Consider the following 13,445-nt stretch of genomic DNA (forward strand, 5'->3'; position numbering starts at 1 on the left):
CCGGCCCCGGCGGGCGGTTCCGCTGGCCGCGCCATCGCGGGGGCCCCGCGGGGCGGCGCCGGGGAGCGCCCGGCCCGACATGGCGGCGCGCGGCAGGTAGCGGGGGCGCGCGACCCGGCACGGTACGGCCCGGCCCGGCCCCGCCATGCACTTCTCCATCCCCGAGACCGAGACCCGCGCCGGTGACGGCGGCGCCGCCTACGTGGTGAGCGGGGCCGGAGCGGGGCGAAGCGGTCCCGCGGCCCGGTTCCGGCGGGCCCCGCGGCGGCAGCGCCGTCCGGGTCCGGCGTCCCGGGGCGGGCGCTGTCCTGGTCCCGGTCCCGCCCGGCCGGTGAGGTGCTGCGGGCCCGCGGCCCCGGCGGCGATCGTGGGCGGCCTGCGCGGGCCGCGGCCGGGGCTGGGCGAGGCGGGTAGCCCCCGGCCGGTCGCCATCCTCGGCCGGCGCTCCGCACCCGGGCCGAGCGGGTCGGGCCGCGCCGCCCCGGGGCTGGGAGGGACGGGGCTGGGTCCCGCAGCCCAGGCCAGCCCCCGGCGGGCTCGGGGAGTCCCCGGGATGCGGCACCGTGGGCGCCGCTCGGAGAGTGCCCGGGCCCTGCGCCGGGGGGCGGCTGGTCCGGTGTGCCGCGGGCAGCGGGGGGGGACAGCGGGCGGGGGCCTCGTTCCGTCCCGGGGGCCCAGTGCATCCTGGCCAGCCAGCCCATCCGTCCTTCCCGGCTTCCTGTTTTGCTCGGCGCGCCGTGAACGCCCTCTGGCCTGGCACCTCCTCCGGGAGCGGGTACCGATGCTTCCCGGGTGCCGGGAGCCTCCTTCCCGGTGGGGCCGGCGGCGGCATCGCTGCCCACGGAGCGGGGCCTCGCTGTGCGGAGGCGGTGGCGTGGCCGCAGCGGGTCCGAGCCTGTGCCCCCCTCTGCTCCCGGCTCTGGGCTCCACAGCCCCTTCGGCTCCGGCCCTGCGGGAAGCTCCGTGCGCTGGCAGCCCGCCGCTCCGTGCCTGCTGCCACGGGCACCCCTCTCTGGGGGATCTCCCTGTTCCCCTCAGAAGCACGAGGCAGCGGGACGGCAGCTGTGAGCTGCAGGAAGGGCTCTGAAGGGACTCGGTGACCCACCGGCAGCTGCGGTCGCACAGGGGCCGGAGAAGCCAGCGCCCAGGATGTGTTTGGCCCCGTGGCTCCCTGTGCACTTTGCCCTCTGGTGCCGCGATGGCTCCTCGAGGGGGAAGACCTCATCCCCAGTGTTGTAGGAGAAGTCTTTTGCAGCCTGAGTCTGGGCTGGTGACCCCACAGAAAGCTCGGCTGGTGCCGGCCCCTGAACTGACATAGGGCAAGCGCAAGTGCTGCCTGGGCCACCCGATGATTGTCGGGGTCCCCTGGGCCCTCCGCGCAGCAGGGCTGTTCCCTCTGGGTTAGAAAATGGTGTGAGAAGCTACTGTGAGCTCCAGTGTGCGCAGGGCCAGCGTGGTCCAGCCAGGTGCCTCTTCCGAATGCAGGCAGCCCCAGCTCTCGGGGGCAGGAAGGCACTTGGGGCTTCCGGTGAGCAAAACGGCTGCGGGAGGTACCTGCCTGGGCTGCGATTGCTGGCTGGAGGCATGTCGCCAGCTCTCGTGGGGACAGCAGGAGCTGCTCTGGCACAGAAAGGACAGTGCTGACCCTCGGGAGGAGTCAGGGTGCAGCAGGGTGCCTGGGAGCTGGGCCATGGAGCCACCAGCCCATGCACTGTGCAGTCATAACTGTGCTCTCTCTGCGGCATCAGCAGGGAGCTGAGCCTGGGTGGGGCTGCACTGGGGGTGGCAGCCAGGCACCAGCTCTGCGGGATCCCCTGCAGCAGGGGCATTCGCCTCCCTGTCTCTGCAGGGCTCCCTCTGAGCTGTGGGACAAGCGAGCCCCCGCTGGGCTGGGGCTGGGGCTGGAGCCGGGGCATGTCCTGCTGGGCTCTCTGCAGAAACCCTTGTGCTTTCAAGGAACCAGCACCCTAGTAGTGCTGGGCATGTTGTGGTGGCCCTGGGGTGGGCAGGCTGTGGCCATGCACCCAGGAGGCAGTGGAGTGAGCCCAGGCCTGCAGCCTTTGGTGATGGGGACTTCCCAGTCATGCAGCTCTCCATGGCTGGATACCAGGGTTCCGCTCTGCTGGCCTGAGCACAGCCCGCGTCACCATGCTGGCTGCTGCGCTTGCTTCTCTGAATGTGTTGTGGGGTCTGCAGGATGGAGAGCAGCTGCTAGCTGCTGCCTCTCCTCGCTGCAGGGAGTGGAGAGGGGTGTCCTTGCCCACTGACTTGGGGACACCCATGTCCATGGAGCTGCAACAAGGCTCCGTACTCTCCCCATGGCTGGGCAGCTGCAGGATTATGCCTTCCTGATGTCCATCGGATGCATCCTGTGGATGTGCTTTTACTTCCTGAGCAGTTTTGACCATATCCGCTTGGCTGCAGGTCTGTGCTGACACTGACGTGTCTTTAGAGGAGCAGCACACAGAAACCCATCAGTGCCGTTATTGCGCTCACCTGTGCGAGTCCCGTGTGTTTGATCCGTCCTCACTTGCTAACGTGTCGCCCTTGGCTGCTGACCGCAGCCCCTCCAGGTCCTGGCTGTGCTGGGGGCTGTGGCTGTGCCTGCCTGGGGCCGCTTGTCACCTGCGTCGGCCTCCATGGGCAGCCTTGGGGCATGGGGGCTCTGCCCCTCTCCAGGCTGCTGGGGATGCTGCCCCTGAGAGCTGCACAGGGCCTTGGGCCCCGCGGGGGAGGCTCTGCGGAGCTGTGTGCTCCAGGGCAGCTCCTGGAAGGGGTCTGGGCAGCGTGCTGCCAGGGATCGGTGCCTCTCGGCTGCGGCCAGTGCCTGCAAACCATACCCAGCTCCTGCAGTGGTGCCCAGCCCAGCACGGGGCATGTGGTGGTGCCCGTAGGGTCCTGGTTCTTCCCGGTGCAGGGGCTGAGGTCTCCCCCTTGTCGGAGTCTTCGGGAGCATCACCTCTTCCCAGGCTATGGTGGGGCGGGACTCTGCAGAGGCTCCTCTGGGGCGGCTCAGGTGTCCCCAGCTGGTTGGGCCCTGATCCCAGCACCGGGTCTGACTGGCGTCTCTCCCTGCAGGCCTACAATATCCATGTGAACGGGGTGTTGCACTGCCGAGTGCGCTACAGCCAGCTCCTGGGGCTGCACGAGCAGGTAGGCAGCCGTGCCTGGAGGCGGTGGGAGCTGCTGCCCACTGGCCCCTGCTCCCGCCGGGCAGTGTGGTGGTGGGCAGGGTGCCGGGCCCCACGTGCTGCTGTCAGGCGCTGCGGGAAGGCGGTGTATGCTGCTGCGGAGCCGGAGTGTTGGGCGCTGCCTTGGCTGCGGGCAGATGCCTGCTGCCCAGTACTGCCTGCAGGGCTGGCCAGGGTGCTGCTTTCTGTTCTGTGGAGTTGGGTGCAGGCCTCCTCTCCTGCTCTGTGGTGTCCTGGCTGGGTTCTCGCAAGCTGGTGGTTGCCCGTTTGGATGAGGAACAGCGGCGAACTCTCTGCTCCCTTTGCCAGGGCCCTGGAAATCAGCTGGGGTGGGGGGTTCAGAGCAGCCATGATCTCCCTGGAGGCTCTTGCAGCACTCTGCTCTCTTCCCAGTTAAGGAAAGAGTATGGCGCTAACGTGGTCCCAGCCTTTCCCCCAAAGAAGATCTTCACACTCACCCCGGCAGAGGTAGAGCAACGACGGGAACAGCTGGAGAAATACATGCAGGCTGGTAAGTGGGTCTGCCCTGTGCTGCGGCTCAGGGCTGGCTGCCCTTGGCTCGGTTGCTCAGGGCACTGGGTACTTCCCGTGTTTTCCTTCCCTCACTGCTCGGTTTGCTGTGGCCCTCCCTGATGCTCCCAGCCTTGCTCTGGTTTTAGCCGTGTCCACTGGATGTCAGCCAGTGCGAAGTGGTGCCACTAGGGCTGTTCCTCTGCCCCTTCTCCTTCCCTGCACTGGCAGAGGTGGGGACCTGCTGGTGCCCCGACCCACGGGCAGTCCAGGACTGCCCAGTGCACACCCTACATGCAGCACACGCTTAGCCTGAGTGCAAGCTCTGAGGGTCTGCAGGGTGGGTGGGCACCGGTGTGGATCCCTGCCCCTCCTTATGTAATGCCTGACCCATTGCTCGTCGTCCACCCCCAGTGCGGCAGGACGCGACGCTGGGAGGCAGCGAGACCTTCAACAGCTTCCTGCGCAAGGCCCAGCAGGTGAGGGGCAGAGCTGTGGGCTGCAGGGGGCTGCTGGGGCGCCTGCATGGGGTGAGTGCCGAGTGCCGGGTCCGCAGGCTCTGGGGTGGTCTGAGTGGCGCGAGGCTGGTGGGTGGCAGACGCGCCGGGTACCAACCCTGTTTCTCTCTCCAGGAGACGCAGCAGATCCCCACAGAGGAGGTGGTGCTGGAAGTGCTGCTCTCCAATGGCCAGAAGGTCAAGGTCACCATCCTTACCTCGGACCAGACGGAGGATGTCCTTGAGGTGCCAAAGCTCTTGTGCTGGGCAGGACCAGCCCCTCCTGTTGAGCTATCTGGTTTCCCACACATGGAGGCGTTCCCTCGGCTCGGCAGCCCCTTAGCCCTCCCTGCCACATCCCTTCCCCTGGAGCAGGGTTGTCTCGGGAGGCTGAAGAGCAGTGGAGCTGGGATGGGTGTGCTGATGTGCCCATGCTCCTCTCTGGGGCCAGGCTGATGTCGGGAGGCCCGACAGGCAGCTGTTTCATGGTGGCAGTGATCCCCTCTGCCCTGCCGCAGCTCAGCAGAGGTGCTGCCTTCCTGCTCTTGGGCGGCCCCAGAACGCGCACAGGCTGAATCCTGCTGCGGGGCAGGGACATGGAAGTGCTGCCTCTCTGCGGGAAGTGGTGACCTCCTGCTCTTGCTCCCAGGCTGTGGCCTCCAAGCTGGATCTGCCGGATGACCTGGTTGGCTACTTCAGTCTCTTCCTAGTGAGAGAGACCAAGGACGGAGCTTTCTCCTGTGAGTAGAGCATGCTGGGGGCAGCCCCTCGGGGGCTGCGGTGGGATGTCTGCCCTGGGAGAGCATAAGTGGTGCCTTGTCCCAGAGCGAGAGCTGTGTGCTTGGACTCCATGGCCCTGCCCCAGGTGGGGGATTCCAGTGGGCTCCCCCAGGGCACCCGGTCTGGCGGGGTGTCCGGTGGGCTGCCGCTGTCCTGAGCCTCTGCTGAGCTGCTGTTTCCCTGCAGTCGTGCGGAAGCTGCAGGAGTTTGAGCTGCCGTACGTGTCTGTCACCAGCCTGCACAACCCTGAGTTCAGGATCATCCTGCGCAAGAGGTGAGTGGAGGGCTGGCGGGGCAGTGATTGCTGAGGCAGTGGGGTGGTGTCTGGGGCTCTCTGCTCTGCAGAGGGACACCTCCCCTCCTGCTGTCGCTGCCTCTGGAGTGCCTTGGCCCCTGGGAACACACCTGGGTGTCCCCAGCAGTGACTCCAGTAGCCGGGCTGCCCTGCTGGGCTTGGTCCCTGTTTCTGCTTTCCCAGACATGGCCCTTCCCACCTCTGCCAGCTGCTTGAGAGGGGCAGTTGGGCATGGCAACCGATGGCTATTGGGGGAGCTGGCCAGAGTGCCAGCCTGGTGCCTTGTCCCAGCGTGGGGAGTGGTTTTTCTCCCCATAGCTGTTAGGAGCTAGGGAATAGGTTGACCCATGTGGTTCCCTTCTAGCTACTGGGACTCCTCCTATGATGACGATGTAATGGAGCATCGTGTGGGGTTGAACTTGCTGTATGCGCAGGTGAGGGTCAGTGCAGCCCAGCCGGGTGGGGAGGGGCGCTGTGCCCCTCAGCTACAGCTGTGTGGGGTCTTGGGTGGCTGTGGGCCCAGCTGCTAACCAGCCTCTGCTGCGTGGTAGACGGTGTCGGACATCGAGCACGGATGGATCCTTGTCAACAAGGAACAGCACAGGCAGCTGAAGTCCCTGCAGGAAAAAGTCTCCAAGAAGGAGGTAGGGGAGGGCACGATGCTGTGACTGGAGCAGTCCCAGCACTGGACTGGCACTGCTCCCATGCGGATGCGTGGTGCCGAGCTCGGTGCCTGTTCCTGGCCCAGGAGGTGTGGTGGGAGGGCAGCCGTCTTTGCTGAGCTCCCCTGGCTCTGCCTGCAGTTCATCCGCCTGGCGCAGACCCTGAAGTACTACGGCTATCTCAAGTTCGACCCCTGCGTCACGGACTTCCCCGAGAAGGGATGCCATGTCGTCGTCAGCGCTGGCAACAACGAGCTCAACTTCCAGGTGCGGCTGCCGAGCGAGCAGATCAAGGAAGGCAGCTTCAAGGTCACGCGCATGCGGTGCTGGCGGGTCACGTCCTCGGTGAGTGCCACTTGCAGGGCCCTGGGGAGCAGAGCAGGCTCCGTGGGGCCTGGGGGGATCCGGCTGTGCCAGGCTGCTCTGGCAGCTCTGCCTGCAAAAGGTGCTGGCTGTGCTGCCAGCTTCGAGCCCAGCTGGCCTGGGGAGGGTCCAAGTCGTGCTTTGGGGCCGAGGGGATCGCTGGTCCAAGGACGTTTGAGGGGGCTGCTGCTGTGAGGGGACCCGATGGTGGCTGAAGGCGAGTGGGAGCTGGGCAGGGTGTCTGGCACCTGGCTGGGGGCTGCTCTCTGCCAGCGCAGGGGCTGGGGAAGCTGGCCGCTTTCCCTCCGGAGGCTGCCAGCCTCAGCTCGTGCCCTTGCAGGTGCCCATGAGCAATGGTCCCGGGGGGAGCAGCCCGGGGAAGTCCGAGGTGAAGCTGGAGTTGGCTTTCGAGTATCTAATGAGCAAGGACCGGCTGCAGTGGGTCACCATCACCAGTCCACAGGTAGGGCTGCCTGCATGCCAGGCTGGTGGTAGGCGAGGACAGGAGCAAGGGGGTAGTGTTGGTGCGAGGGCCAGTCTGGGCTCAGTGTGGAGCCGGGCACTGCTGGCCTCGTGACGCCTCTCCCTCGCAGGCCATCATGCTGAGCATCTGCCTGCAGTCCATGGTGGATGAGCTGATGGTGAAAAAGTCTGGAGGCAGCATCCGCAAGGTGAGGGTTGGGCTGGATGTGGTCTCTGGAGTGGGAATCGCATCCTGCCCCTGTGGCTCCTTGGGGCCTGGGCCAGGCCCTGCCTGCCCTCTTCGGGACAGCGCCAGCTGGAGGGCCCCTAGGGGCCACCTTAACCTCTGGAGCTGCCCATGGGGACCCCACAGCTGAGGCAAGCTCCTCCCCTGCAGATGTTTCGCCGGCGCGTGAACGGGGCTCTGCGGCGCTCGGACAGCCAGCAAGCTGTGAAATCGCCCCCGCTGCTGGTGAGTGGGACCCTGCAGCCCTGGTAGGGGAGACGAGCGCGACCGTGGGCTTCCCGGTGTCAGGCACCAGGATCCACCACGCCTTGAGGCGCTGCTGTCCTCTCGGCAGGGCTGGGGCAAGCCCTGAGGACAGCCGGGCCGTGGCACCCCACTCCCATAGACTTGGGATGAGAAAGGGGTCCTGGACCCGTCACTGGGAGCTGGACTCCCTGAGGGAGGAAAGGGATGGTGGCCTGGCTTCATTTTGGGAGGGTCAGTGGTGGCGGAGGGCAGGGAGAGGGGCAGGTGGCAAGTCCTGCTGCCTCAGCACTGCCTGACCGCGCTGTTCCCGCAGGACTCACCCGATGCCTCCCGGGAGCCGATGGCCAAACTCTCGGTGAGTTGCGCGTGGGTGCACCGGCGCCATCACCCTTGGACGGAGCAGGGGGAAGCGGGGGTCTTCTCTGACATCTTCCCTCTCCGCAGAGCAAGCTCACCTCTGTCAGCCTCCGAGGCATCAGCCACTCCAGCTCTGCTAATGACGTGGGCGCCAATGACTTCCACGGCAATTATGCCTTTGAGGGCATCGGCGATGAGGATCTGTAGTGCCCCCTTCCCAGGACAGCACCGGCTGAGGACCTTCGCTGAGGAATGTACGACCTGCAGACAGGTTGCAATCAACGTGCCTCTCACCTGCTACATCCACCTTCCCCACTCCCCTGGGCCGGGAGCTCACCCCCAGCCCACCGTTGCCTTCGGGGCGGGGGCAGCTGAACTCCTCCTGCTGCTGGCTCCAGCTGGGAGAGGGCTTGTTCCCGGGGCGGCACCAGCCCGACCTGAGCAGCGTGCCCAGGCCGAGCTCTGGAGCGGTGTCGCAGAGCCTGGCCCAGCGCCGGGGGGCAGAGCTGCCCCCTCCCCAGCCGGGAGGGCCTGGCCGGAGCGCCGGAGGGTGGCTGCCCTGGATGGCCGCGGCAGCGGCTTGGCAGCAGCAGCCTGGTGGCACCATGAGGCTCCGCAAGGCCAAATTAGCGTTTAGGTTTCTGCTCAGAGACAGACTGCAGTAAACTGTCTCCAGGGGGGTCTGCGCAGAGCCCCTGCTCTAACCCGCTCATAGACTCCAGCATAATCTAGGCTTGTAACCACGTATCTCCTGCTGCTCAGACCCACCGGAGCATTAATGGACAGTAACCGATGTTTACACACTGCAATGATGATTAAAACGGATCCTGATTGGTACTGGGCTGTCTGCTGGGGGGTGGCTGCTGTCCTCCCCTCCCCGCACACCTCGCCAGCCCTGCGCTCTCCTCTCCTGACGCAGAACAAGCCCCCGGGGAGAACAGCAGATAACAAAACTGACTGTTTAATGCTTTTATACACAATATAAATTACACTGACTGGCGTGGCGACAGCCACGGAACCAGTCCTGTTCCCCCCCCCCCTTTTCCACAAACTCCGGCAGAGGAAGGCTCCAAGGAAGGCTCCAACGGGCAGGGGCTGCCCCCAGGGGTGCCTGGGGGGCATGGCACCACTGCCGCTGGGGCAGGCACCCGAGCCATGGGTCGCAGCTGCTTCCCCCTGCCCGGGCAGGACAGGGCTGCTGGAGAGCCCGCTGCACCCACGGGCCCCGTGTAAGGCAGCCCTGAGCCCCCATGGAGTCTGCTGCCCCTCCCTCCCCCAGGGAGGGCAGGGGCTGTGGCTGGCAAGCAGCCGGGGTGCCCCCGGGCCGGGGCACCCTGGGCCCACCGCAGGGCCGGGCACCCCTGCAGCTGGGCTAAGTGCTGTCTCAGGGCAGGGCCGTGCCCACGGCTGGAGGGGCCAAGAGGGCTTTGGCATTGCGCGGGTTCACCCAGCTCTCAGCTGAGTGGCCGTGGATCTTCTGGTGGCGCTTGTAGTTGTCCCAGTGGCCAGTGGTGTAGGTGCAGTTCCGGCACTGGAAGGGCTTCTCGCCCGTGTGCCGCAGCATGTGCCGCTTCAGGTTCATGCTCTGGTTGCAGCTGTAGCTGCAGAGGCTGCACTGGAAGGGCTTGTCGCCCGAGTGGATGCGCCCGTGACGCTTGAGGTTGGCCAGGTTGCCGCAGGCGTAGTCGCAGAGCTGGCACTTGTAGGGCTTCTCGCCTGTGTGCACTCGCTGGTGCCGCTTCAGGTTGTCGAGGTGGGCAGAGGCGTAGGGGCAGAGCGGGCAGACGAACGGCTTCTCCCCACTGTGCGTCTTCATGTGCCGCGCCAAGTGGTTGGGGTAGTGGGTGACGAAGGAGCAGAGGCTGCAGGCGAAGCCTTTGTCCCCGGTGCCCTTGCGGGGGCTGGCACCCGGCTCGGTGCCCAGCACCGCCAGGCTGCAGCGCCCGCAGACCTGCTCAGCCAGGCCCTCATCCTGCGCGAACCCGTCGTCCAGCACCAGCCCGCACATGCGGCACGTGAAGGGGAAGAGCAGTTCGGGCAGTGCAGCCGCCTCCTCGCCCCGCAGCCGAGCGCAGCCGGGCAGGAAGGGGCCGCTGCCGCTGCCCACGTGCAGGCCCAGCTCTGGCAGCAGCGGCTCTGTGGGACAAAAACAAGCAGGGCTGTGAGCGTGGCAGCACAGTGCTGGCAGGGCTCAGCTCTGCAGGGAACCCCAGGCCTGGGGGTGACGGTGCCCCAGCCGAGGCTGGTGCCACATAGCACCAGGCCTGGCACGGGTCGACGGCAGGACGCTTGCCTCGTCCCTTCCCCAGCCCTGGGGCTGTGCTGTGGGGCTCCCCCTCAGCGGCTCTCCCCCCTCTTTACCTGGGTCCTTGTCCTGCCGGTGCGGCCCCTCGCCTTCGGGCAGGCGGTGGCTGAGCATGTGCCGCTTCAGGTTGCGGCTCTGGTTGCAGCGATAGTCGCAGGCAGCGCACTGGAAGGGCTTGTCCTGGCTGTGGACCCTCTCGTGGCGTTTGAGGTTGCCCAGGCTGCTGCAGGCGAAGCTGCAGCAGGTGCAGTGGTACGGCTTCTCCCCGGTGTGCGTGCGCAGGTGTCGGGTCAGGTTCACCAGCTGGGCAGAGGCGTAGGCACACTGCGGGCAAGCGAACGGCTTCTCCCCGTTGTGTGTCTTCATGTGGCGCTTGAGGTGGCTGGAGTACTGGGAGGCGAAGGGACAGAGCTGGCAGGAGTACACGATGCGCTGGCTGCGGCCCCCCTCGGTGCCGGTGCACTGCAGGCAGCTCTGCCCCAGGCTGGCAGCCAGCTGCAGCCCGCACTGGCGGCAGGGCAGCGCTGCGGGGCTGGGCTCGCCGCCCTCCTCGGGGTCGCTCTCCACGCTCAGCTGCTGGCACCCAGAGGAGCAGTCGTCGTCGCTCAGCGCGTATGCTGGGATGGCGATCTTCCCCACCAGGGTGTCTGCTGAGAAGACCATGGGGATGGGCCGGCATCAGGAGCCCGGCTCACCCAGGCACGGCCCCTCCGCTTACCGCCACCAGTCCCAGCACGGCCTGTCCCAGAGAGGGGACTGCAGCCAGAAAGGGCCAGGCAGCTGCACCCACCCCAGCAGCACCAAGGAGCCTGCAGGAGCCCACCACGCTGCGCACAGCGAGGTGAAGAGGAGCCTCACGGGCACGGCCTGCCCCGACACCCTGCTGCAGGGCCTGCCCTGGGCACCTCAGGAAACCCTGTCGCCTCCATTGTGGCCGGTCAGCTCACAGGCAGACCCCCAGCACCAGGAAGGGTGGGCGGTGAGGGGCAGAGGGGTGGGGCGGGTAGCTGGCACCCACTGGTGCTGCTGGGCCCAGCTGGTAGGAAGCTGCAGTGTGAGAAGGTGTTGAGCACAGCCTGACCTGGGCAGGAAAGTTGGGTGCCCCCAAACCTTGCTCTGTGCGCCCCCTCGTCTATGCCGCTGCCCCAGCGCCGGGGATGGCAGCTGGTCCTGCTCCCAGAGCTGACACCATGGGGCTCCACCACCAGCCCCACTTCGTCACGCAAGAAAACAGACCTTCCCCAGCCCCACACAGTGACAGGAAGTCTGTGCCAGGCACTTAGAGGGCACTTCTGCTTCCCAGCTGGGCGCAGGCCCATCCTGCAGCCCCTGGGTAGCGCCTGTGCCCCAGGAAGGGTTGACGGGAACGGAGCCCACTGCCCTGCAGCGGTGCCGGCCTGGCCTGCCCCGTGCCCCAGGTGTGCCCTCAGGCTGGTGCTCAGGGCCAGGGCAGTGCCACGCATCCAAAGCCTTGCAGCCTCAAGCCATGCCCAGCTGTCCCTGACCTGGAGCCCCCGGGCCTGGGAGACCCACGGCTGCCCGCTGCCCTCGGAAGCAGCCTGGGCCATTCAGTTGGCTGCTGCTCACCCAGCTGTGTCCAACTGCCAGAGCCCCAGACAGGTGCAGCGGGGAGGCTGCTCCCATGCTGCAGGATGGGACGGCCCCTCCAGTCCCCTTCCACAGGCACTGCTTGAAATGCACATGCCAGACCTGGGCAACCTGCGAGGGCCTGGCTATTGCCACGGGAACCCTCAGCCCTGCCAAGCCCCACCCAGAGGGACTCCACTGACTCCTCTGCTCGGGCCTGCAGCCAGCAGTGCCACAGCATCCCTGGAGCATGGTCCGTGTGTTGGTGCTGCCCAGGTGGGACAGCATGGCCAACAGGGTGAGGACGAGGATGCAGACACAGCTGGTGATGGCTCCCCTGACCTCCTCAGTAGGCCCAGAGGTGCTTAGTCCTGCTCTCCAGCTGGGAGCAGGAGGGACAGTATTTCTGAGGACAGTCTGGTGCAGAGAGCGGCTTTGGGCCCTAACAGCGTCTGGCTCCCGGAGCTGCTGGGGTGACTTAGTCCCCATGCTAGGCTCTGAGCACAGGCTATGGGGAAGTGCGGCCCTGGAAGCAGAACCCTGTCTGCCAGGCGGTTGGGACCACGCCTCGGCACGAGAGCTGCCGGCACAGCCCGGTGTGGCCACCGAGCACAGGGACCGGGACACAGCCCTCGTGGGCAGCACGGGCACAGGCAGTTGCAGGGGTCGGGCGTTCTGTGCCCCCTCACGTTATTCACCACGCACCATCGAGGGCAGGGAGCGACAATCCTGCCGGCCCTTGCGAGGCACCTGAACGGAGCCGGAGCAGCGTCCGCTCCTCCGGTTGCCTTGTGCCGCAGGCTGGCCGGAGCGCGGTGTGCTGCTGGCACAGCAGGGCAGGTGAGCAGCGGGGAGACCACCCCAGCCCCGCCGGGGGACGGCGGCGGAGCAGCACCCTGTGGGGCCGAGGCCCCGGCTCCCGCCGTGCTCTGGCGGCTCGGGGAACCGGCGGCTCCCGGACAGAGCGCTGCGGGCGGCTCTGGGGATGAGCCCGGCGGCGGCGGGGCGGCCTGCCGGCCCCGGTGTCCCCGCGGGGGTGCGGTGTGCCTGGTGGGGGCTTAAGGGGAGAAAGCGCTCAGGGGGTCGGTGCCGGGGACCGGTGCCGGGCGGGCAGAGACCACCGGCGCGGGTCCGTGCCGGGGACAGGAACTGCCCCACGGGGGAACGCTCCTGGGGACGGAGCAGCCGCCGGGCGGGACCGCTCCCGGGGAGGGCGGCTACCGGATGGGGCCAAGCGCAGGGGGACGCCAGCGGGGGGCCGGTACCGGCAGGGACGGGCCGCGTCCCCGCCCGGCGGCGCTCCCGGAGCGGGGGCGCCCAGGAGGGCCGGGCCCGGACGGCGGCACGCACCTGGCGGTCCCTTCTCGAAGGCCAGGCCACGGCCCAGCAGCAGGTCGCCGGGCAGCACCAGCGCCGCTCCCGCCGTCTCTTCGGGGCCGTCCTCGGCGTCCGCTGCAACACACCGAGCGCCGCGGGTCACCGCCGGGCCGCCGCCGCTGCCGCCCCCCGGCCCCGCCGCGCACTCACCCTTCACCGGCTGCGGGTGGCTCTGCTTCCGCCGGGGCATCGTGGCCGGCCCCGGCACCGCCGCCCGCCCGCCCGCGGCCCGCCCGCCCGCGGCCCGCCAGCCGCCCCCGCCAGCCCGGGGCGGCCACCGCCGCCCCGCCTCGACCGGGCACTTCCGCTTCCGGCCGCCGCGGGGCGGGGCCAGCACCGGAAGCGGGCGCGGCGCCCCGGAAGCGGACCGGGCGCCCGGAAGCGTGCGCCGGGACCGCCGCCGCCGCCGCCGCCTGCCCGCTTCCTGGCACCGCGCCGGCGGCTCCAGCATGCGGCGGGGGGACCCGGGCCGCGCCGCAGGAGAGGCAGGCGGGGGCGGGGCAGGGCGGGAGGGCCGCGCCGCGCTGCGCTGCGCTGCGCTGCGCTGCGCTGAGTCCCGTCGGGCG

General features: G+C 68.0%; 2 protein-coding genes across 5 annotated transcripts; one reads left to right on the top strand and one right to left on the bottom strand.

Annotated features, from left to right (window-relative positions):
• The first annotated feature begins 121 nt into the window (after positions 1-121).
• On the top strand, positions 122-8,070 carry SNX17 (sorting nexin 17). 4 transcript variants are annotated; one of them, XM_086625028.1, is made up of 15 exons: positions 122-205; positions 3,079-3,153; positions 3,585-3,702; positions 4,116-4,180; positions 4,334-4,444; positions 4,848-4,938; positions 5,165-5,252; positions 5,638-5,707; positions 5,825-5,917; positions 6,077-6,280; positions 6,639-6,761; positions 6,892-6,969; positions 7,158-7,232; positions 7,567-7,608; positions 7,698-8,070. In XM_086625028.1, the coding sequence occupies exons 1-15, from the start codon at positions 146-148 to the stop codon at positions 7,815-7,817; spliced, it is 1,413 nt and encodes a 470-aa protein (XP_086481154.1). In that variant the 5' UTR covers positions 122-145; the 3' UTR covers positions 7,818-8,070. The 4 variants fall into 4 exon arrangements, with proteins under 4 accessions (XP_086481154.1, XP_086481163.1, XP_086481170.1 ...); XM_086625037.1 differs by having other exon boundaries at positions 3,079-3,117; XM_086625044.1 differs by lacking the exon at positions 6,892-6,969.
• Positions 8,071-8,977: 907 nt separating this feature from the next.
• Positions 8,978-13,069, bottom strand: ZNF513 (zinc finger protein 513). Its single transcript, XM_086625062.1, has 3 exons — positions 12,853-13,069; positions 9,972-10,565; positions 8,978-9,746 (listed from the first exon to the last, which is right to left on the bottom strand). The coding sequence occupies exons 1-3, from the start codon at positions 13,067-13,069 to the stop codon at positions 8,995-8,997; spliced, it is 1,563 nt and encodes a 520-aa protein (XP_086481188.1). The 3' UTR covers positions 8,978-8,994.
• Positions 13,070-13,445: the final 376 nt, after the last annotated feature.

Source organism: Tauraco erythrolophus, chromosome 2 (assembly GCF_009769465.1).
Source record: "Tauraco erythrolophus isolate bTauEry1 chromosome 2, bTauEry1.pri, whole genome shotgun sequence".
In the NCBI taxonomy this organism is placed as follows: domain Eukaryota; kingdom Metazoa; phylum Chordata; class Aves; order Musophagiformes; family Musophagidae; genus Tauraco; species Tauraco erythrolophus.